This window comes from Anomalospiza imberbis, chromosome 5, assembly GCF_031753505.1.
Source record: "Anomalospiza imberbis isolate Cuckoo-Finch-1a 21T00152 chromosome 5, ASM3175350v1, whole genome shotgun sequence".
NCBI lineage: Eukaryota > Metazoa > Chordata > Aves > Passeriformes > Viduidae > Anomalospiza > Anomalospiza imberbis.
The window spans coordinates 70349616-70375393 of NC_089685.1; the positions used below are offsets into that span (position 1 = coordinate 70349616).

The 25778-nt window shown below is 40.1% G+C and overlaps 1 protein-coding gene across 26 annotated transcripts in view; it reads right to left on the bottom strand.

Annotated features, from left to right (window-relative positions):
* PLEKHA5 (pleckstrin homology domain containing A5) overlaps positions 1-25778 on the bottom strand; it is a 160977-nt gene that overhangs the window by 66443 nt on the left and 68756 nt on the right. For 24 of the 26 annotated variants that reach the window (XR_010999537.1, XR_010999536.1, XR_010999538.1 and 21 more), the window contains one exon: positions 193-276. Coding sequence is in view for 20 of the 26 variants with exons in the window: in XM_068191891.1 (XP_068047992.1) it covers positions 193-276 (84 nt within the window). In the remaining 6 variants the exon portion in view is untranslated. Of the gene's footprint in view, positions 1-192; positions 277-17543; positions 17750-24440; positions 24704-25778 lie in introns of those variants that run through there. The other 2 variants (XM_068191900.1, XM_068191907.1) reach the window with 2 other exon arrangements.

Genomic DNA, 25778 nt, shown 5'->3' on the forward strand with positions numbered 1-25778 from the left:
GCTGTGGTTTATATCCTAAAAATAGTATAAAATATTTATCATTGCTTTCAAGTAATTTAAACAAGTAAAACTATCTACATGTCGATCTGATTTGGAAAAAATAAATATTACCACTTGTAATCACTGAATCTTACTTCATTATTACTGGGCTTTAAATCCTGTGTTTTACAGAGTGAAACAGAAGGCACTTACTGCTCATTCACAACAAAAATACAGTTGTCCTGTGATGGCTGTCCTGTCACTGGATGTTTGCAGGTTACTTTTCGTTCATTATGACTGTGAAAGAGAGAGAAAAGTATTAGGCAATAAGTTTTGACATTCCAGCTCAACTATGTAAATCCAGTCCATCAAATGTATCAGTTCAGTGAAAACAGTCAAGACTATTTCATCATGGCATAAAACAACGTAAGTGTACACACTCACAAATGCATATATACACACACACATACACAAAGAAAAAGGATGGGAACTAGTACTGAAGAATCTTCACTGGCACTGCCAGACATTGGCACTGGGTTGGCAACCATTCTGAAATCTAAAAACAGTAGAAGTGTTTTTAGTTCACACATGAACATAGGTAATTCACTTCAGCTATGGCTTTATGTATTCATTAATAGGGTTTCAGCTGGACAGGGAGAAGTTGAACATGAGACATGTAACTGCTCTGTAAGGATAAAACACTAGTGTAAAAGCAATTGTCTTCATCCTCATGAAGATACCAGTTTAAAATTTCCAATATTACAGATAACTACCCAATAACTGGAGTAAGAGCAAGGGGTTGGTATCACAGTTCTACTTTTGCAGACTTGACTTTTTAGTTCAGGGTGCTGCCCAGAAGTGTCTTCCAGTGGCTGGGAGGCTGAGCTTCATCCCCAACAGCACAAAAAATGCTCCTTTTGCATTATCTCATTCCCCTGAACTGCAGATCCTGATAGATCACAGCAGCTCCCACAGCTTGGAAGAAATTGCCCAAATTCAACAACTATCAGCTGCTGCCACACAGGAAAGAAATGTCTGGGCTTGAGTCCTGCAGCCTCTCAAGAGAAGAAGAGAAAGGGAGGGCTGGTTCCGGGCTCCTCAGAGCAAGAAGGACAAGGAACTGCTGGAGCAGGTTCAGCGGGGGCCATGGGGATGGTGAGGGGACTGGAGCATCTCTCCCGGGAGGAAAGGCTGGGAAAGCTGGGCCTGCTTAGCCCGGAGAAAAGATGACTGAGGGCGATCTTATCAGTGCATCCACATATCTGAAGGGTGAGTGCCAGGAGCCCAGGGCCAGGGGCACCAGCTGAAAGACAGCCAGCTCCACCTGAATATGAGCAACAGGTACTGAGCACTGGAACAGGCTGCCCAGAGAGGCTGGGGAGCCTCCTCTGCAGAGATTCAAAACCTGCCTGCCCACCACCCTGTGTCTCCTGCTCTAGGTGGCCCTGCCTTGGCAGAAGGCTTGGACTAGATGATCTCCAGAGTCACTTCATCCTTAACACCTACTTCTTTTACTGCCTATACATTAAACCACCTGAACTCTCAAAACTATGAAGCACAGCTCATCTCATGAATGCCACACTTTCCGCCCTTCCTGCTTCGTAAATTTAACAACCTGAATTTAACAAGACTATCTTAATATTCTCCACTTTTAAAATAAAATCCTTTGGATCATAACAATTTGCAATTACAGAGCAGTATTGATTAAAAGTTGCCTCCAAACAGAATCCTAATAAAAAACCCACACTACTTTCATGGTGAATGAATGGAAAAGCCTTCATAAACCTGGAGTGCAAGATTAGAAAGACAGCCCAATTCTTCGCACTTCCTCTACTGGGATTTTAGAAACCTACTAATGCCTAAATGGAGAGACTATGTCACAGAGCTTAACTGATGAGCTGGCAATTGCCAGTACTTTATCTTTGCTCTAAGTTCAGCAGATTTCTAAGTTTAGCCCCTGAAGGAGCTGTTGTTGCAGAAATGTATCAATCACAATGAGGAGACAGGAAAGAGACACTCCGATGACAATTCATGCCACTCCTAATTGCCCTGGTCATACAATGCTTCTCAAGGAAATCAGATTTAAAATAATTCAGATTCAAAACATTCCTGAGGAAGCATCCAGGCTTCTTTGGCTGGGTGTTTTTTTCCCCCCCTCTGATGTTTCAGAAACTCTCACATCAAAGTGAAAAAAAAACCAAAAAAACCCAAACAAACAAAAAAAAAAAAAAAAAAAAAAAAAAACCAAAAAAAACCCCAAAAAAACCAACAAAACCACACTATGGAGATGAGCTGGCCAAAACTCTTTGTCAAAACGTTGCCTTCTTATTTGCATTAAAGCTTGACAGGTGACTGTCAGCTGACACCCATAAATGTGGAAATTAAGTGGATCAGGACTTCTGCTCAGGGACCAGAAATACTCGGGTCCACCCAGGAGGAGGCACATCCCATGTTTTGTGTGAGTGCACCTCACTGATGATACAGGAAGAGGATCCACCCAAGGACTGCAGCGGGGAAACCACACAAAACCAGGAGGGAAAGAAGGGAGAGGGCAGAAAAGTGGGAGAGGAGAGCAGAGGAAGCAATACTCAGGAGAATTTTGCTTCAGGTTTGAGTCATGCATCAAGTTAGCATGCCAAAAAATCCTTGAACAAAACACAGTTTTCCTCACTAGTCACACAGATGTCGAGATGACACAAAAAAGGGAGAAAACGTATCACAGACATGAACCATGCTCCTGAGGACTGCACAGCACTTTCCTTCTAGACCTGAATAGTCACTTCCTTCTAAAAGGGTAAAGCAAAGGGAAAACAGGCTTTTTTTCCCTTCAAGGTAAAGAGAAAACAGGTTCTTCTTTCCCTTCAGTTTAGACACAAGTGAAAACTCATGGGTGAACACTGGAATTTCAACTTGCGCAATTAAGAGTGATGACTGTAAATATGTCTTACTGGATGAACAGATTTTAAATACTTCCATTTGAAAACTTTTTTCATTACTCATCTAATTAGCGCATTTTTGGCAGTAATTTACCTGGTATTTTGACAAGGCTCCTCAAAATACTTGTGGCAAGGTGTAGTGAAGCTTGATAATTATTGTCATAACCCTCCCACATAACAGCAGGTTAAGGCATTTGTTTCAAACTCTGTCTTGCAGAGCAGAGTTTTATTCAAACCAAGCTATATTTGATATTCACAATCTTCAACATCCAATCTAGACAGTTGTTCAGTTATCCATAAATGTCTGGCTACACACACACAGAGAATTTCATTTATTATACTACAATAATCTATACATCACCAATAAATCTCAGGGGAAATAAAACAAAAAGCTTTTTTTTTTTTTTTACTGAGAACTCTGATGTCAACTTTATACCAAGTCCAATGTGTAATTCAGAGTTTCAACCCTGCATATTTATATGTCTGTACTTTATTATGTGGATTTATGATGATGCACTTGGACACAGCCAGCTAGAAGCCAGTGTGTTACTTTTCACTTATGCAGAGGTCCGTCCTCTTCCTTCTCCTTCCAGCTTTTCCCATGTTTTGAGAACACAGGATAACCACACTCAAAGTCTTCTGCACTTTTTCTAAAGGCCTTACTATTTTAGCATCTGTATTAATGGCATGCTAAACACTAGACACAAAGACAGGAAAAAATTCCCTGTGCATTTCATTACTACGCATGAGCACATTCTCCAGACTTGGTCTGTGGCACAAACTCATTAATATTTGCTACTGGAATTTGCTGGGCTCCAGAAACCTACACTAAGATGACATGAGAGAAGCAATTCAATGCAAAATAAAGCATAATTCTTGCATGTATCAAGATAATATTCTGTGCTTGATTCCAGTAGTGGTTTCATACCTGCCATGAGAGAATCAAAATAGAATTAACCAAACCAACAATAAAATGTGTAAACACATAACCCTAACCCCATCAAAATACCCTCACCTGGGCAGAAGGTCCATTTTTAGATATCTCAGTTCAAGACAACTGGTACCAACCAAACAGCACCAACTTAACTTGACCCCTTTTGTCCAGAATTTTCAAACTTCTTTCCAATCCTTTCCTCTGAAAGCTGCAAGCTTTGGCATCATTTATAATGCCAAAGCACATGGACAAGGCCCCAGATTTATCCTGTTCAGGTTAGAAATGACAGTAACCTTGAATTTGACTCATGTTATTTGCCTTCTTATCTACTCTCTTTCTCCTTTCCATCCTTTGAGACTCTTAATCTCTTCAGAAGACAGGATTATTTTACTTATTTTCTAGAACGTTTTAAAATAAAACTTTGTTGTGTAGTTCTAATCTACTCACTAAATGTACAGTCAACAGCAATCTTTTTGTTGCTCTAATGTGATCCAATGACTACTGAACACAAAAAAAAAAAGCCCTCAAATATATCATTCAGAGATATTATTCTATTTGTAAGCAGCAACTAAGCACATCATTCCAGGTGCAGAGCTTGCCAACAGAAGTCCTACACAAGCAGGTGTCTTTGTTTACAATCTTTTGTTTTCAGGACCGCTGACCCAAAATGCTGTGTACTAATGTTTTGTTCTAACACACATTACAGAAGTCAGCCAAATCAAAATTCTGATCAGTGTTGCTATTTTGAAGTCACTATCATCTGTCAGTATATTGCATAGGAAATTAACTCGGATAACTGCAGTTGGAATGGAAAAAGGAGATAGGCAATCCAGCTGTACAGGACAATGCACACAGTTAACATGAAGGGTTAGACCAATTTTCCTCTGGGACAGAGCAGTTCACTCAAAAGTGGCAACAAAGATCAAAGTGCCAGGGTGGAAACAGTTGGTTTGGGGTCTCTCCATTGAATGATTTGGTTGAGCTCCCTGTCCTCTTAAAAAAAAGAGCTGGGCCAGAACTCCCAAAGACACATCTGGTTTTCTCCCACTCAAATTTAATCTAGATGCCACTTCAAAGCTTCTCTCATGCCCTTTCTTTGTAGCCTTTATTTATGTGTTCCTCAGTGCTAAGGCCTTCTCATTTGCTTACTGTCAATGTGGCCATCAAAGCAAAGGCTGAATACAAACAAAATCACAAACCAGGACACAACTTTTAAGAGGCCTCCACGTCTTTAATTTAGAAACGCTGTTCATTTTGACAAATGAGCACTGAAGAACACGTTTCAGAAGAATGCTACACCAAATATCTGCTTCTAACATTTATTCTATGTCTTAAGATCCACAGACTGACAATCTCTATTACAATCTATAATCTATATTATGAGAGTGATAGTCTCTATTATGGAAACACACAATCCCTATACAGCACAAATATGCTGAGAGACCTTTCTTATGAGAAGCAGTTCTATGCATTTGTCATGACAAAATACTTGAAAAGATGACAAATAAGGCAAGAAGATCAAGACTGCCAGAGCAATAACATCATTCTCTCTGCATTAATGCTGAATTTCTGCACTGATATTTAAAGGTAAGGTTCAACTGGAAACAAACATAAGATAAGTCTAGGGCAGATTTTTTTGGCTTCTGTGAATGAAGCCCTTCATTCCTCACCTGGGCAGGGGAGATGAGGGCGAATAAAATCAACTATTCCTACCGTGTGCTTGCTTTGTAGCATAAGAATATCTCATTTCTAACAGCAATGAATGCAGTTACAGTTACCTAACTAAGAGTTGTCTGAACTTGGAAAAATTTAAGTAAATGCAGTCTCTACACAACTGCAAGCAAGGATGTGGTCTGTGGCTTTACTGCCACTTTTATTTTACTGAATCTGTAATGCCACATTTTACAGTGAACAGCAAATGCAAGCACTTTTTTGCCAGTGCTATCATACCCCAGAATTATACGAGCCTTTTTTCAATTAAGGTTTTTCAACAACAGCTTTGGAAACGGGGCTGCGTGGCTCCACAGGGAAACATCTGAGTGTGGTAATTTAACATCAGGGAGCCCCAGCAAAAGTGGGGGTGAAGAGACAGCCAGTCCCAAAGTGCTGACAGACCTGTAGCACATCCCATACGCTGCTAAGAACAAAGTGTTTCTGACCCTTTGTGCGTGCACACGCTTTTGGGCAAGGTGCAGGCAAAATTCTACTCGTTTTCTTGGCAGACAATGTAACACCTGAAGTGTAGTTACTGCTGCCAGCATTTTTCTGGGATGCTCTGAGCGTAGTTTTTCAGGCAACCTGTTAGTCCTGTAAGACATTTCTATACAACTGACTGCACTCCAGCTTTTATTTTTATTTTCCAAAAGATTGAGCACTGCTGCCCCAAAATTATAAACCTTCCTCTCAATGGGACCATTCTAAACCCACACTCACATTCCAGTGACAATATTCATATGAAAACAGCCTTTTCTTACTTGAGCAGATATGATTAACATGCTCTCATTTCATATTTCCAACTTAGAACTATGTTTACATAAGCAAAAGCAAACATTAAAAAAAAAAAACTCTTTCAAAATGCTAGGATGAAATACTTGCTAAAACAGCGTGCACTCTATTACAGATTGAGAAGGTGTTGATAAAAAAACTCCTCTTTCTAATCAAGCACTCCACTGTCAGAAAAAGTTTCTGTTTTCAGGGTTCCCAGAACTTTGTGGGAGATGTCTTTCATTTTGTAGGTAACATATCTGGGAATTTGTAGAATACTGAGACTCAGTAAGGGCCACAAAGCCACTGTGGTAATTAGTGAGTTGTACCTGCCACGTGTCATCAGTTTATGTAACACTTCATTACATTTTAAGCCCTGGGCACAGGGTCTAATAGAGTACCTTGACAGCAGCACTGCAGATGAAGAAAGTTTCAAATTCTGTAAGCATTACTCTGTAGTAAAAATGCCTAACACACTGTTTGCTATCTGAGGTTAGGTTTAGGAGAATAGCGAGGTGGGTTTTAGAAGGCAGAACTGTCTGTAAGCCTCAGACTTGAAATCCAAGGATCCTTCAAAGGTTAACTCCCTAGAGAGATTCCAAGAACTAGAGTTAACAATTCTGAAGTGAAACCCCACAATGTGTTTTCTAGAGAGAACCAGGGTTTGGAGCAGCATGGTCCAGCAGGTGGTTTGCGGAGCAGAAGCACCACTGGATTCTCCAATCTGGCTGCTGCTGCCTCTCCCTGCTAATGACAGGACACTCATCATCATCTCTGAGATGAGGACTGAAGGAAGCAAATGTCACCCTCCTCTCCTCAGCCCTGGTGAGGCCATACCTGGAGTGCTGTGTCTAGTTCTGGGCTCCTCAGGACAGAAGAGACATGGAGCTCCTGGAGCGGATCCACTGAGGGCTTCAGGGATGGTGGGGGGACTGGAGCGTCTCTCAGGAGGAAAGGCTGAGGGAGCTGGAGCTGCTCGGCCCTGAGAAGGGACCTCACCCCTGTCTATCCCTGTCTTCAGGGAGGGCTCAGAGCATGGACTGCGAGGCCCAGCAATGGTGGGACAAGAGGAATGGGCAGGAACTGATGCCCAGGTTTCACCTGAACGCGAGGAAGAACTTCCACCCTGTGGAGCAGGATTGCCCAGGGAGGTCATCTCCCTCACTGGAGAACTTCCAGAACCATCTGGACACAATGCTGTGCTCTGGGATGACCCTGCCCTGGCAGGGAGGTGGGACCAGATGCCCACTGTGGTGCCTTCCAGCCTGACCCAGTCTGGCATTCTGCGAAGACTGACAGCAGATGTCTGATCAGCTAATGTTTTCCAAAATCAGCCTCTCCTGAAGAGGCAGAGAGGGTAGAACTAGTAAAAGCTAACTTTTAGAGAGGGCAACAAAAACCCACATTCAGTTAAAAAAACCCCACAAAACCAAAAACAACCAACAACCAAAAAAATACCCCAAAACAAACAAACAAAAATGCCCCCAAAACAAACAAAAAAAAAACCCTGTTCCAAAACAAAGAAAAAGCTGTCTTTGCTGCTGGAGTTAGACCACTCAGATTAGCACACTAATAAATTGGGACATTTCATTAATAGGGGTTAATTAGAAACCACTAATTGGTATTTTCTTACACATACAGTATTAGAGATTTTCAGAACAAGAAATAAACCTGACTTGAATTTACAAATGAACACAGATTGCATGAGCACAACTGTACAACACTACCAGAAGAAATTAATCACACCAAGTAAATTAGAGATAATTGAGCTTAGTCACCCCCTCTACAACTGCAAGCATCAAATTCAGTAAAAACTTCTAGCAAAAGCTTTTATAGCTACATGGCAACTTTTACTGTTTTCAAAGCTCACTAGACAGAAAATTATCTTCACCACATACCACTAAGCTCAGTTATGCAAGCCTTGGCCTATTTCATTTATTAAAATCCTAAGTGAGATGTGCTCCTGAGCAAGCATGAGAAAGAGAAGTTGGAATTCAAAAGGCAGCTCTGACTTATGCTTCCATTTCACTGTACGGAAATTAGAGATATTTTACAAGAGAAAGCAACTTTAATAGCAATTCTTCTTAGCAATTTTAACATGTTTTTCAATAATTATATTTTGAAAAAAATGCTAAATATACTTTTATGAAAAGTGAATGCAGACAATTTAAGCAGTTTAATATCTATTGATGTGGAAACAGTTGTGCATTTGCTCAACAAACTCCTCCTGTAGAACTGTAAAAAAGCTCCTGAATTTATTGAGTTATAAATCAATAGATCTATAAAAATAGAAAAATATATGTAATTTCAGTGAATTAGTACCTCAAATTCAACAGCAGAATGTCAAAGACATTTGGTAAAACCACAGTGTTGCTTTGCAAATGCCTCTAAGCACATTGGGATCAAAAAAAACCCAATATTCATTAACAGAAGTAGTTAAATATATTATTTTTGTTAAGTTTTCTACCTTTGATGACATTTTTCTCTTTCTCTTATCTGGTAGTATTTATCATTACTCAGGTGTGTTTACTTTTTGGGGTTTTTTTTTTTTTTTTTGTATGAATGGTGGGCTGCTTTGGTTTTTTTTGCACTTAGTGTTTTCTTAAGACTGTGTAAATCACACCAATCCTTTAATCATCTTAGCCAAGGTTCTACAGAAGTGGAACAACATTGCACTGTTTCCAGACAGCTACACAACTTCCATTTCTTGATCACTTCAGACACCTGGGAATTGGCATAGTCACAGCACAATCCCACCTCTGGTAAACAGCCGTTTTTATTAAATAAAACCACATTTCTGTTAGGAACTCAGCAGAAGTTTTAGAAGAAAACCATGCTTATAAAGCACTTATATCAGAATACATCAGGTCATTACTAGACCCTTCCTAAGTCTGTTGAGAGAGAAAAATGGTCTGGCAAACTTCTGCCAAGTCACTGTCATCTGGAAAATGATTAGAAATCTTTCTTTTAGCAATCTGACAGAAGAAAGTAGCTGAAATGTTGGTGCACCCACTTGTCTATCAGTTGTGACTGTGGTACCTAGTCAGACACATCCTGCCTTTCAAGCTGTCCCTCCCAATAGATCCTAATTTGGAAGAAATAAGCACTGAGATTGAAATTTATAAAAATAATTATTTTATAATTATTTTGTAAATGAACAGTCATCACGAAGGCTTTAATCACTGGCCTTCTTAAAGCCATTGTGAGGATTTAATTGAATAATCTTGGTGGTCCACTGAAAGAGCATATGCAAATATGTGCAGCAGACCCCAGAGGATAATTAATTGAAGCTTACACCATGTGTGGGCCTGCATTCATCCCAGACAAAAGAGTACAAACTCTATTAAAAATACTCATTGCCTGTGACGTGAAGCTCAAGTCCAGAGACACACGGGGTAAAAGTGTGGCACTGAACTGGAACACTGAACGTGTCACTTGCCATCCCCAAGGTCCCAGGGCGCAGCTGAGCCTTGCTTAGCTCTCCTTTCCTTCAGTTCATTTGGGTGCAGTTTCAGGAGCTGATCATCTCAGAAAAATAATAATATTATTGCCTTAGAAGAATAGCAGCAAGTTGTCCAACAAGTCTCCAAAAGATTAAAACATCAGCAAGAAATAAAATTGGTTTGGGGATTTGTTTGATGTCACAAGTAGGTCAGAAATTACCTCAGGATTTTCTAGGAACCATCACATCCTTTAAAATAGACCCTACACCGTTGTCCTGAAACACCCACACCTAATGCTCATTTGCTCCTAAACCAGACTAACAGTCCTGGTGCAGATAGAATATATTTTAATTTAGAGGTGTGGACGCCAATCAGGCATGTGGGGAACTTCAAGAACTGATCTAACTGCAGAGAGGCCACATATCCCCTCTTTTATTTCATTTTAAATTCATCGCTGCCTATTCTTCATCTTGTTAACTTCAAGTATTTATAAGAAGGAGGCAAGCCTCAACTGCTTTGAGGAAAAAAAAATACTCCTTTCCAGGAAAAGCATCCTTCCACTATGCACGGAAAACCACCAAAGAGTATCCTACTTGGACGTGGTGCTCTCACAACTCAACATCAACACGGGTCCTTATCAGGCAGAGACCATCAGCCCAGATGGACCCAGCTTCTGATCTACAGTGCTGGCTCACTGCTGCTGTGGTGGGTTTAGCTCCGATTGTCAGAGTTAAGTGAGTGTCTGCATTAATTGCTGGTGCTAATACCTGTCAGCAATTAGCAAAACCAGCCCCGAATTCCATGATGCTTCATGCTATTAATCTACAGCATCAACTCCTTGCCTTGATGCATATGAATGGGGAGCAATGGAAACCCACAGCTTTATGTGACAAGAAACAGGCTGAGAAACGTGACACAGAAACAGGCAGAGACAAATTCCACCAGGAACTGGAGACCTGTGCCCTCCCTCTGTTACCAGGCCCAGAACGGAACACTGGGAGCATTTACCCAACAGCATCCCGCGCTGCACCCAGGAGCACAGCCAGCAGGTCGAGGAAGGTGATTCTGCCCCTCTACTCTGCTCTGCCGCCAAGCTGGTCAGAGGGATGGAGCTCCTCTCCCACGAGAAAAGGCTGGGAGGATTGGGATTGTTCAGCCTGGGGGACCCAACTGAGGGCTTCCAGTACCTGAAGGGAACCTACAGGTGAGATGGAGACAGGGGCCTGGAGAGTAGGTTTAGATTGGATATTAGGAAGAAATTCTTCCTTGTGAGGGTGATGAGGCTCCGGCACAGGTTACTCAGAGAGGCTGTGGCTGCCCCATCCCTGGAAATGTCCAAGGCCAGTTTTGGTGGAGCTCTGAGCAGCCTGGTCTACTGGAAGGTGTCTCTGCTCATGGCATGAGGCTGGAATCAGATGATCTTTAAGGACCTTCCAAGCAAAACCATTCTGTGATTTTATGGTTCTACAATCTAGATGCACTGGTCTTAAAGAAAATGTCCCAAGGTTAGGCAACAGTCAAATTCATACTAGCAAATGCAAGAAAATCAAATAACAGACCCTCTTTCAAATACAGCTTTAGTTTGCTTTCACTTGATCTGTTATTATATGCATTATCAGAACTGGCAGGATCCTCCTTCTGTTAGTTCAGAATACACAAAAAAAAAGGTTAGTTACATTACAGTAGTGTTAATCAAATGGTGCTAATACTCAAGATTCCTAGCTGTGCAGAATTCTTTCACATCACTCAAACATCTTCTCCCAAAATTATCTCAAAAATGCAAACTTAGTTTAAAAAGCATACTAAAGAAAATCAGTTAAAAGGATGCTCCCATATACAAAATATCCACAATAAAAGTTACTTTGAGAAAATGAATTAATTTTTAGAACCAGTCTACCTAACAAATAGCAAAAAAAAGCAAGTCAACCTGAATACACAAAAAGATTAAATCCTATTTCCTTAAGTAATGTTTACTTCTTTCCATCTCAATGCCCAGTTTCTTGTAAAATAAATATAAACCACAATTTAGACAGATGGTTGAAAAGGCAACAACACCAATACTCACTATCAGGTAAGGAAGCAGAGCAGATGAAGAGTAACACTTTCTCCCTAATTAAAGTAATTTAGCCTTTTTAAATTAAGAACAAAAATCTGTATAATGGGTAAACACAAATGAATTATTTAAAAAGCTATCATCAATACATTACACTAAAATATCTGCTTTTTAGAAAGTGCTTCCCGTACACAGTCAGGTATTTTAAAAGGTGACTTGGCCAAAGTAAGTATCACAAGAAAAACAGCATTTAGGTAGCAGGATATATCATCATTCCATTCACCAGACGAAATTTTAGAGGCCCATCTGATCGAGAGTTTACGTCTGCCACCCACAGCTTATATGCAGACTGTCAATCACTTTGATGCCTGTTGGTCTCATATAATCAAACTGTTGGCTCTAGAAGTCCAGAAATTTCCATTTGACAAAAAGTATTTCTTGGCTGCCTCCCCTTGTATTTTCACATCTTCGATTTCAACACCTACACAGATTGATCTGCATTATCCTTTTACTTCATAAATGCAGAGGAACAACCACAGTTTATTTACAAAGCGAACTGTCAGCACATTTGACAGCTCTGCAGGAAAAATACCCAGCAAAAAACTTTGTAACTCAGTAGTCCCCTAGTTTTACATCTCACAACTGTATCCTTATCTCACAATACAACAGAAATAACAATTAATATTTATTAAAGACTTCTGCTGACCCAGCAACACATTCTGCTTCAGCAAATGGCACACCAGGTTGTGCTTTCCAAGGTTAAACTGCAGCAGCAGAGAAAACTACAGGACAATACCTCTTGAACAGACATGATGCCTCCAATGACCTTCCATTAAATTCATACCCCAGTGACAGCCAGGATCTGGGAGTTGTTTTCTTTCTCAGGTGGTTTTTTCAAGCTCAGGGTACAGCAAAGTGACATGGAACTGGCTTTTTTGGCAACAGCTGACTATTATGTAAGAACATCTTCAGTCTCAAGCAGGGAAAAGTGATTTTTTAATGTGCTTTTAACATGTTTGAAGTGTTTTTAATGTGACAGCAGTTCATCTGCACCTGACATTTCTAAGAGTGTAACTATATGGTAATGAAAAATATCCTGGTGAAGACTAAGTTCATTGAGAAACACCTTATGGGAAGTGAAAATCAGTTTATTTCATTTGTGTCAGGGCAAGGGGTCAGGGACAGAAGAACACTGGGATCACACTCAATGTCAGTCATTTCATGTGATTTTAAAATGGGAAAGAAAACCCCAGGGAAAACCACCCTCTGTATTGGGTGGGAACACAACTTTTTATTGACTTTTTTAGGAACTTGTTTAAGTTTTCCTTCTGTTGAATCTGGCTTTGGAAACACTTTTAAAGGACTAGTAAAATCGTATCCAAAGAAGCCAAATGAACTGCTGTTTACCATATGGAGTATTACTCAATTCTCCTCTTACCAGGAGAAAACATGAACATAAGGAAGAGATTTGCAAGGCAGGGAATATTCATATGAAACCCAGAAGTGAAAACTCCTTCCCCCACCTTTTTTTCTTTCTGGATTACACATTGTATCAGGAAAGCAGATTTTAGGCTACATTTCAAGGCTATAAAACAGAGGATTTGTAAAGAAATAGGTTTTTACAGTATCTCTCACCTTATAGACTCTTTGCAGTATCAGCAACTTTAGAGATGGTCCAGATCTATAAAGTAACTATGCTATGCAGAATTTTTACAGCTCTCCAGCTACTCAGTACAGTTCTACTTGTTATGTACCTTCTGACATTCAATTGTTTCTGAATGGTTTTCTTCTGGCATGCCAAATCTCCTTGCACTCTTTATGAGGATCCAGCCTCTCTGTGCACTCCCTTTCCTAACTCCAAAGCCTGGCAAGTTTGGAGATGTATTTATGGCCAGCAGGTTTGGAGTAGCACAACACTTTAGAATTGGCACAAAGAGGAAAAAACCCAATACCCCTGGCCATTCCTGGCTGAAAATACCAGCATTTGTTTCTTTGCTTTAAACCCAGATTCCTGGTGCCCACTGGAGCTCCAGGCACCACAGAGCTCATAGAACAGGAATCACAGACTGTGTTTAACTTCTTATCAGCCTGGTTTTGTGCATCCTGCTCTGATGAAGATGGCAATGAAATCTCCAGAACAGGCTAGAGCTGGATGGACAACAATGTCACTTTTTAATGGTGGACATCACAATAAAAGAGTCCTTGAAGGTATTTTTGAATATTATTCCCCTCCTATGCAATTTGCATAAATTCATAAAGCAATGAATTTTAACAGCAGAAGGCTGGGAGAGGAAAAAAAAATACATCAATTCACCAGCCAATTCCTCAGTCCACATGAAGAATGGGGACTAAAGTAAGTTTTGCATGTTGAAAACAAACTGTCACTTGCAGAAGTCCTCCATGGAGTACGAATTTAGGGAGTTTGGCCAGACTGATGCCTTGGGCTGGGAGGTTTCCCCACGCCTGCTGTTTATATGGTGTGCTAACACCCCGCATGCTCCTGATCCATGCCTGCCTCAGGCAGGGATTCTGAGGATGCTCTGCCAATGACAAGTCAGCAAAACACATTTGCCATGGTCTCCTCCCTCCTCATGCCCTTTTCCTGGAGATAATTAAGGCAAAATCACTCAAACCAAACAATTCAGCCTACTTCATGCATTTTAAAGGAGCAGAAAATGCAGAAGCCAAAATACATATTGGTCAAACAATGTCAGATAAAATTTATTTTCAGTTTTGTTTGGAGAGCTCCAACCCTAGAATGACTGGCATTGCCTCAACTAAAGTTTTTAATGATTTAATGCCAAGCTAAAAGCTGGATTTTATAGTATCTTATGTTATAAAAGCAAACATGGTCTTCACAAAATAAGTGTTTTCACTGTTTTGCAAAAAAGAAAACATTCTAGAAAGTGAAAACAGATCAATTTATGAGGCAAATTAAAAAAAAAAAGTGTTAAGTTCCAGCAATGAATTAATCCGCTTCCCCAAAAGCAAGTATGAACAAGCAACGGTGCCTTGCCATGAACGTTGTTCATATTTTTCCTCATTAGGCAGAAGGTATTTTGAGGTAAAGAATTTGTTCCATGATCATGGCTCTAAACTACTTCACTGCTCAGATGAAATCAGAAATTTTTCCCTTCCTCTCTCCACCTGCCAAAATAAACACCACACTTTAAGCTTTTGAAAATTCTTGTCTGCATAACAGCTTTCACTTGTTTACTGCAAAAAAATTGTTCCTATTGCCAGGTAAGGGAATCTACAGGTGACACTGAATGTTCACACCTGGTGTTCCAGCAGGTGATTATTTAGAGAAAACAGGAGTTCCAATAGCAGGAGAACCACAGTAAAATAGGCAGACTGATACACCTGGCTCAGTTTAGAAGCAAAGCCAGAAGCTTCTTTCAGTCATGTAGCTCAGTGACACACAGCTTTAAATATATCAATATATTCCTCTTCTAGCTTATGTTAGGTAGCCACACATTTAAATGAAGATATACTTTAAGGTTCAAAAAAACTTGCTCCTGTTTAAACTGTATCCTTTTCGCCTTTAAAAAAAAAAACAAACCCAACAACCTGAATCCTACAAGAAAAGGAGAAACTTAACGAGCTAGAATGTGACTCCTATGGCTGGAAAAAGTAACTGGAAAATTCCAGCTATCACCACACTAACTATGGCTCCAGTCAGTTAACCAACAAACCCAGAAAGTTCCATATTAGCAGCCATGATCAAGCTAACATATGCAGTAAGCATTTCTAGACCTATACTTAAGAAAAGCCCCTCATTCCATTCCCTTTTCTTTTCTGGAAAGAATTTAAGCACATTATTATGTGCTTAACTGATTAACTTAAATGTATAGCTGCATGGGTTTTTTGGTTTTTTTTGCTAAAGCAAAGCAGCAAATTAGAAGTTTATGTACTATCCTAAATTGGTGTCAAGAGAACAGCACAACAGCTATTTGTGCCATTCAATCTATACAATTCCAAACCTAAAATGCTACCAGCACCTCATTTTTGTGCATAGCCTCTGTATTTATTTCCATCTAATAGTACATTCAATATATCAAAAAGCACAGTGCACTTTAAACATCTTTGCAGACAGTTTGATATAACTGCCCATAAAACCTATTATGGCTAAGCTCAAATCACACTAAAAAAAAACAACAAAACAAACCAGTGATAGAAGTTACATTAAAATTTAACTTATCAAGCTTTAAGAGGAAAAAAAAAAAAAAAGTACCAGGTTGGTAAGATAAGTATCTCACTTAAATGAAACATTAAAATTTATCTAAATGCAACATCAGAATTTATTTGGGAACTAAAATGACACAGAAGATAGTTTTTCTATTCACGACAACAGAATTTCAAAAGCTTTTCCCACAGCTCATTGTTTTTAGTTCTGGGTTGGGAGCCAAACCACCTACATGAAGAGTCAGAGCTACAAAGGAACTTCAATGCTAACAGTCATCTTCCAGATCACGTAAACCATAAATATTACATCAATTCTGCATCTGCAATACATCACCACCACACCGCTGTACCACAAGAATTGCCAGTTGCTGCATTAATGAAATTACCCTAAGCACAGGTTTCTGGAAGCTGATGTATTACATCCACCCACAGCTCTGATTCAGACCATCCAAATTCAGTCTGGAATTATTTCCTGATGAAAATCAATACCTAACTTTTACTGGGATGAGTTGCAGTATTCCCCAGAATCTTCAAACAGATGAATAAGACATTTTTTTGCATGTATTCATCCATCAAGACTTGTCATCCTTAAAGGAACACCAAAAGAAACCAAAACCTAAGTGACATAGCAAAACCCTGGGCTTCCCTTGCTAAATGCCTCTCTGGAGGTAAGTGTGCTGTAATTTTCTAGCTATAAAAAATAAGAACCTTCTCAAGATTGGAAACTGACAAGAGCTCCAAGTGCCTCAGGACTGCGGCACTTCTACAGTTAGACTTTTAACTGCCAGGGAGGAGAAAAGAAGACATGTATTTTATATTTCTCCTACCAAGAGAAAACAGTTACCATGAAGTGGAAACTGAAGTGTTTTTCAGTTATTTGAATCCTAAGCTACAACCAGATACTGTTTTGTGGGTTGGCTGGTGTTTTTTTTCCGAAATGATTATTTTACTGACAGATTTTGCAGCTCAATATATGACATCCCTACAGAAATTAACAGCCAGCTTTGCAGGTGATGTACACACAGATATATACACTGACTGCAAGTGTACCTGGTTTTCTGTTTTGTGCCCTCCACAAACATCTACAACCCCCCAGAATGACATCTGAAACCTGGCATCCAGTAACACTGCCATATGAGCCGTGTGTTAAAATCAGGTACCTTACAAGTGTCTATTTGGAAAGTACTTCCCATTCAGCACTGCAAGCTAATAATTAAAAAAAAAAAATCTCAAATTCCTGCTACATTCAATCTCTGTCACATGATTTAGCAGACAAGCATGTCTAAATAAAAATCTTGGAAGTTAGACACAGTTACAGTAAGTAATAAACACAACTTCTACCCACAATTAGGCTGCCACTTAAAATCTTAACTTGAACGCTAACAAAGTTGTATTCTGCTTTGCATGTATTGTGAGTTACTGAATGCTGGATTAAAAAAACTAAAAAAAGAGCATTTTTTTTCCAAAGTGGGAGGAAATACTTTATGTCTTAGGAAAAGCAATCATTAAAATGTGTAAGAATTACTCACCTGTCTCCAGAGACATGAATTCTTTACCACAAGCTTGACACACAAAGAAGAAAACACACGTAAGGATGCGAGGGACGACCCTGTTCTCTTGGAAGCTGTTTCCCAATGAGTACTGCACAAGCCTGACCCAGAGGAAAAGCAACTTAGCTGTCAGGACTGCCTGACTCTGAGAAAGCTGATACCAGAGTGATGTCACTTATTCCTGAAATGTTACTGCAGCTCCAAACTATTGACTCTCTCCTACCAATAAAATCTCATCTTCTAGATGACAGAAAATATGTTTAGCTACAGGATTGAGTTTCAACAGGAGATAATAGTACAGATTTTAACAGTGTATCTCCAGCTTAGACAAACTATTACAGTCAGAAAAAAAGTGAAAAAAAAAAACCCCAAACCACAAAACACAAAAAAGGCCCCAGATGTTATCTAAATATGCTCTTCTAATTATCTCTAACCTGCAAAGATTTTCTTTCTGGCAGCCACAGTCAGAAAACACTTCATGAAATGAAGGGGAAGAGCAAAGATGGCACCACAGCAGCACTGGGCATCTGTCTACAAAGCTCCAGCTAACTCAGCTGAGTAGTTCTTGGCCTGGCAGAGTGGCCCTCAGCCAGGTCACCTTTCTCCTTTTTTTGACTACTTTCTGCCCCAAGGTTTGCCCCACAATGGAAGCTCAATCCTCAGGATTTTGCCCAACTCCACTGGGAAACTTTTTTTGGTATGGAAAGAAAAAAAGAAAAAAAAAAAAAAAAGAGCAAAAACCATAATGCTTGTGTGCTAAAATCAGGAACTTTTAATACTGAAATAGATGTATCCAAACTCCTAATGCAGCATGTGAAGCTATCAACACTGTGAAGAGCACCACAGAAAGGAAAGAAATGATCACAACAGGCACTGCAGGAAATTTCTGTACAGGACAGAAAAAACAGGGACTAATACTCTCCTTTAAAAACATAAAGCAAGAAGGAGATGAAGAGCATTAATAAATTATTTGGGGCATAAAATTCACTTTTGTAATAGTAAAAAGCAGAGTTGCAGTTGAAGGGATGTCTGGGGTCATCTACAAAATCCCAAATTTTGGACTAGAGCACAGAGATCTTTCATATTAAAACCCTAAACATCAAAGATCATCCTCATGAATATTTTCAAATTAGCATCACACACATCTTTAAAGATGACAGCCCACAGATTTCCAACAGTCCTGAGCCAACAGCATCCCAAATTAGAGCTGGTTAGCAATCAACGGGGGCACTGTGTGGGCAAGCATCACCTTTAGTCAACTACACTGAGGGCAGTGCAAGCCTTCCTGCACAGAGAAGGCCTGGATTTTGGACATTTATTAGTGAAAATATGTGAGCTGTAAAGAGACAAGTCTTGCAGAAAAAAAAAAAAAAAAAAAAGCAAATTCACAAGACAAATCGCTTCTTTTTAAAAAGTGATCCCACACGTGCAAGATGAGAAATTCTAAGGAATGCATAAAGTCACCAACTAGAGGGAACACAGAAGCCTTCAAAGCAAAGAAATGGCAACTCAAGTTAGAACAACAGAAAACATTCTTCTGATAGGACTGGGAAATCACCCCAAAAGTGGCAGGCAGTCAGAAAAGGCTTAAAATGGGGATTGAAACCTGTGTTATCCCTCTGTTTTCAGTGTGAGCAGCATCAAAAGCAGAAGCTGGGGGGCAGAACGAGCTACAAATAAACGCAGGGTACAAGCTGCCGTGGGGGCCAGGAAGGAGGTGGTTAAAGAGAAGCAGCCAAGTGCTCAACCAGTGCCCAGGACACTCCTGCCAGAAGCCTGTACGGAGCTAATGGGTGAGATCATCAAACCCTTCTGTGTCAGAAAGAGGCTGGCTCCAAAATCCACAAGTGCTAAACCCCGAAGGCAAGTGACCTATTTTGAACCAATTTCACCTGTCACACTTAGAATAGCAAAAATCTGGAGAGCAAAACCTGTGAAATGCTGTTTTTTCCAAAAAAGTATGGAATGTGAGACTTGAGCCAAATATTAACGATGCAGAAACAAGTTAGAAAATGTAAGAGTTCTACCATCAGTCATGTGCTAAGTGGTCAATATTAGAGACTGTGCCTCCTTCTCTTGCGTGGCACATTTAATTTACAATACTGATCCACTGCTTGAAATGAAGTTAGCAATTTTCTTTTTTTTTTTTTTTGATAGAATATGATAAGTTTTATAGAAGTAATCAATCTCCTGTTAGTTCTGTGGCATTAAAGCCTCTCATTGTAAGAGCTGTGGTATTTCCAGAAGAATCTAAATTTCATTAATACCCTCCAGGCCTGAGTTCAGTGTTAAGACTTGATGAAGCATTAGCACATGACATTGGAAGACAAAGATCTACCAGTTTTGAGACACAGAAGCTTACCAGAATATAAGGGTTGATTTTGAAAGAGAAAATTTTAATATTTAATTACATGGACCTTCTGTTTTTTTTCCAGTTTTCAACTTCATTTAAAAACCAGTTATTTCTGACGACCTTCAAACAGATTGCAGTCAGTGCTGAAGCACCACAGTTTTCAACAAAGAGCTTAACTTCCTAAAAATATAAGACAGCTAAGACTAATCCTAACAGTCTAAATCAGAATAGGACAACAGGACACACTTTGTCATTGTTGAACTAGAGAGTTATGGACTGTTCCACTTAACATAATTTGCTGGTTTTGAGAAGAATTTTGTTTTTTTTCAGCCAAACCAATACAGGGACAAAACAACATAATTGGGCCCAAGGAGCAGGAGAAAATAAAATTGCTCAGGGCGCATATGTACAGTCAACCACATGGCAATATTAACTATATTTTCCACAGAACTGAGGGGCTTATATTCACATCTAACTTACTAAGATCTTTACTCAGTTATTTTACTAATGTCTTTAGATATTTTATTTAGGGAACATGCTTCTGTTAGTTGAACAGGCTGCCTTATGGACAGTCAGTGTAAATGCTGTAATACACAAAAATCTTAGGTCAAAAAGACATCACATAGGAGTGAGGCTCATGCAAAGATGTCAGATGAACAAGACTCTTGGTGGTCATCAAGTTCAACCTCATGCTCAGAGGTAAATCCAATGCCAGATCAGATTGCAAAGGCCCTTGTCCAGTTGAGTTTCCAAAATCTTCAAGGAGGACTTGGAGTCATTCGCTGCTCAAGAGGTTTGGGTTTTTTACTATTATTATTATTTTAATCTGTCAGAATGTGCTTTATTTGCAGTTTATGACCATTGCTCTTTTTACAGTTCTGAAAAGAGTCTGTCACGTTTACATCTTAGGTGGAAAGATGTGGCTGGGGGTGTGTATTCTATTGCCATCTGCCAGAGGTGAGGCAGTTATCTTCTGTTCATTGGGCAGTTTCTTTATCCCTTCCACAACCCATCCTCCCTCCAGGAGATCTCTGTTATTCATGGCCACTGAGTGTCCCTGCACGGCTGAGAAAATTCCATCATCCCATGGGGAGAGGCTCCGCCCAGGGGAGGAGCCAAGCATTCCTACCTGGATACAATCTGACCTTGGAACACCACAGCAGCCTTTGCCCACTGCATTCCCACAGGAGCAGCTTTCTTCTCCACTGCATTCCCACAGGAGCAGCTTTCTTCCCCACTGCATTCCCAGAGGGAGCCCAGGCCCATCTCCAGCAGCCCTGGAGCTTCAGAGGAAAACTCCACCCTTGCCCAGGATCCCTGCTCCAGCAGAAGCACAGCTGGCACTGCAGGAGGGCTGAGCCACCATGGGATGGGACTGCTGCCACCACCCTGACCCACAGGCTGCCAGGGCCTGCTCTGACTCTGGCAGTAGTTTGGTTTCTCTTGTATTATTGCATTTGTATTTTTAATTTTCTTAGTTAAGAACCATTATTCCTATTCCTACATCTTTGCCTGAGAGCCCCTTAATTTCAGAATTATAATAATTCAGAGGGAGAGGATTTACATTTTCCATTTCAAGGGAGGCTCCTGCCTTTCTTAGCAGACACCTGGCTTTTCAAACCAAGACAATTTATGAAGTCCATGTAGTTAATGAAAGGCTGCAGTTCAGTGCCTGCTGTTGTCATCTCTTTAGGCTAAGCAGATGAATCCCCTTCTAGCACATCATATCTCCTGGCCCTGTAGCCTGCTAGTGCTGAACTCACTCATGTTTGTCTCCCTCTCTCTCTCTCACTGATGTGAACAAAACCAGAGAGATTATTCCAGAAGAGATGGCAATAATCACCATTCTCCCCATGACAGTTACCCTTCATCCCCATTACAGCACATCATCCTGCTTGTCTCCCACCAGTACCCACAGGCCATTTTTGGGGTGCTGCTCCTCCATCTGCACACTGGCCTTTGCTCAACTCCAGCCTGCTCCACTCTGCTCCCACCTCCAGCTTGTTGAGGTCCCTGTGGGTGACCACCCTGAGCCCTCCTCCCAAGGGTGCTGTTATCCAGGAACTTGCTGATGCTGCGCTCTGCTTGACTTGCTGATCAGTGAAAAAATAGTTCCACCCCAGCAGCAACTCCAGGAATTGACAGATTCACAGAATTCAGGCTACGGGGCCAGGAGACATGATGTGCTAGAAGAAGCTGAAGGGGTTCATGTGTTTCGCCTGAAGAGATGACAACAGCAGGGACTTAACTGCAGCCTTTCATTAACTACATGGAATTTATAAATGAGACAGCCTCTTTTCAGAACTGTAAAAAGCACAATGGTCATAAACTGCAATAAAGCACATTCTAACAGACTGAAATAAAAACAGTAGTGAAAAACCCAAGCCTCTTGAGCAGCAAATGACTCCAAGTCCTTCTTGAAGATTTTTGAAACTCAACTGGACAAGGGCCTTTGCAATCTGATCTGGCATTGGATTTACCTCTGAGCATGAGGTTGAACTTGATGACCACCAAGAGTCTTGTTCGTCTGACATTTCTGCATGAGCCTCATTCCTGTGTGAGGAACTGACTTGCTGATCAGTGACAAAATAGTTCCACCCCCAGCAGCAACTCCAGGAAAGACTCCCTGTAAACAGCCACTGACTTGAAACTTCAAACTATTGATTGCTTATGCTGCAGTCAATTCTTCACCATTCATCCAATCCATACCCCACACTCAGACACAAAGGTACCCCACGAAGATACATCAAAAGCCTTGCTGAATATATGTGGTTTCCACTGTTTTCCCCCTCAGTTGCAGAGGCAGTCACTGTAGGAGGTAGCCAGCTTGGTCAGGCAAGATTTTTCCTTGATATATCTGTGCTGCCTGTTTCCAATTACCTTCCAGTCTTTCACATGCCTAGGAACAGTTTAAATGAGAACTTGTTCTTTAATATTCTCAGGGAAAGAGGTGAAGCTGACCAGTGTTTAGTTCCCTGGATTCCCTTTCTTGCCTTTTTTTTAAAACACAGTAATGTTTGTCTATTTGCAGTCATCAGGGTTATCTATGTTGATAAAAATCACTCTCATGGTGACATCTGTCAGCTCACTCAGCACCCTCAGCTGTTTATGTTCCTAGAATAATAATCCATGGCTGTTTCAAGCATCAGTCAAAAATAAAGTGAATGTCATATTAAAAAAAAAAAAAAAAAAAAAAAAAAAAAAGTCAACCTAGGAGGGGTAAGGGTCTTAAGGCAGCTTATATCTGTCAAAACAACAATAAAAAAAAAGAAGAGGTGGAACAACAAATGACCCCATAGGAAACACATCACTGGTCCAGGTTGCTGGAATGCTCCAGGATCTACTGGGAGCTGCCATCTGATATTTCTGCTGTATCCACAATGTATGACTGAGAGCACTGAAGTGTTACCCAGATATTTCTTTAAGCTTGCCCTGCTTAGTTTAAGGTCTATACACCGTGAGCAAAAATTATAATGAATTTGAAAACAGGAATTCCAACTGCTTGCTGTTGACAGTACAGACAGAACAAGTTTTCCCAAAGGGAAAGCCCAACCTTGGCTTGCAACTGGAATGCCTTGTTCTGTCCCAAACATCAAAGAAGTTAAAGACAGGTAGTGGAAACTGCATGCAGCATGAACATCACCAGTCCAGCAACCTCAGCAGGCAAGGCAAGGCCTCAACAGCCCACGGGGCACTTCTTCCCAATTACATGACACAAAAATACACTGACAGAGAACCTTAAATGAGCTTGGGAATAACCAGGCAGCATTTAGAGTTGTAGTCTTTCTAGAATAACATGTTTATAGTTTATATACATATAGCCTTTGATTCTATGCATTGAAAATGAAAAGAAACAAAGTGAATGTTTCCTCCTTCCCAACGCTTTCAGGGGAAGGGAACAGCATTTTTAGATTTACTGCTGAAAGACCAAGAGTAAAGCAAATGTCTGGTTAAAGAATGCATTAGTTTTACAAGCATACATACATTTCTCAGCTACAGCATCTTTTATTAAAGCGAACTACACTCTCGTGCTGCTGGAGTTGCCATAAGGCAACAGCCGAAACAAAATGTTTCAGGGAATTTTAGCTCACTGCTGAAGCCAACACCATCAGAACGTACTCTTCACTCAATCACAGAAAGGTTTGGATGGGAAGGGACTTTAAAGATCCTCTGGTTCCACCCCCTGCCATGGGCAGGAACGCCTTCCATGATCCCAGGGTGTTCCAAGCCCTGTCCAACCTGTCAGCTTTCAGGGATGAAGCATTCACAGCCTCTCTGGGCAACCTGTGCCAGTGTCTCACCAGGCAAGAATTTCTTCTAATACCCGACTAAACCTGCCTTTTTCAATTTAAAACCACTGCACTCACCCTGTCACTATCTGCCTGTGTAAGTTCCTCTCCCTCCTTTTTCTAAGCCCCCTTAGCTCCTTCCCCTGCTTTTCTAAAATGCACTTCATGTTTAATCCAGAATGCAACTCTTCAGGAAAGAGCCATCATGAAACCTGATTATTTAGAGATTTTATTTACTGGAAAACAGATTTTTCAAGCATGTGCCAGACATGAAGGACCCACATTCTCCCACAACTCATCACTAAGGCCTGCATCTTCCAAAATGGAAGACACTTATTCCATTCCCTGAAGCCTGTGACAGTCTTCTGCTCCCCCCAGTGGCAAAAACCCAAATATAATCCACAAGGAGGCCACTGGAACAGCATCACACACTCATACAGCACTGTTCTCAGAGGTTCTTCAAACCCAAAATTTCCAGTATGCAAAGGATTTTTATTCTACAAAAAAAAAGCCACGGTCTAAATCAACATTAATCTTGCTTTGTGCAAAAAGAGTTTTTGGAATTGATAAAGTATTTGCTAATGGAAACATTTAAAATTAATCTATAATCATAAAGTTGACAGCAATTTTCTTGGGTTATGATAAAGGAAAACAATTTAAAAATGAAAATATTTTTGATACAAATATCACTAGCAATCTTCTGTTTAAAAAAAGGTCACAGGAAGCTGCTGCCATGCAGATATCACTTGCCTACTCTTACTGCCCTTCTAATGTTTCCTTTCTCTTAAGCTTCAGTAAGTCTTTAAAAAGTTAACATAATAAGAATACTATTTCCTGAAAGATGAACAAAATGACAATGTAAAAAATAATTCTGACAGTGTAATTTGAGGATATATATCTTAAATTTTCTATATTCAAAGACTGACTGCAAAATGGCCTTATTTCAAATATTTTTGGCTTATATTAGTGGCACCTGTGATTCCTTACCTTCAGTAAGAAATGATAAGAAAATAACCCCAGGGATTTTTTTTTTTATTTCATACACTGAATGATGTGAGCCACTGAACCCACATTTGAAGGTCCAAAACATTAACACAAGACTTTAAACATCATATGTAAGAAAATCAGTTACTGAATCTCACTGGTCCAAACTGAACCCATTGCCCACAAATAGAACCTCATAAGATTACCCAAAACTTAATTCTAAAATTTACCTGAGGTTTCATGCAGCCCAAAAGTTTTCCAATATAGGTAATGAAAATCATCTGTAGGCTGTGCTGCTTTTAAATATAGTTAAATGTGCAATATTTACACCAAGTCAAAGCTATCTAGTAAGTTAGAGAAGCCCCAAATGATATTGCAATTAATATGGTTCAAAACTGCACCTAAAGAACTTCTTTCTACGCTGGAGCTTTTCCTCTTATTTCCAGGAATTACTTCTAAAGCAGAGAAATAGCAGCCTGCAATATTTTTGCATAGTTCAAGTTTCTTTAGAGCTACTGAGTTAAAGCCCTTGGACTGTCAGAAAGTGGTTCCAGCCAGACATCACATCCCTGATTTATCCTGAGGAAC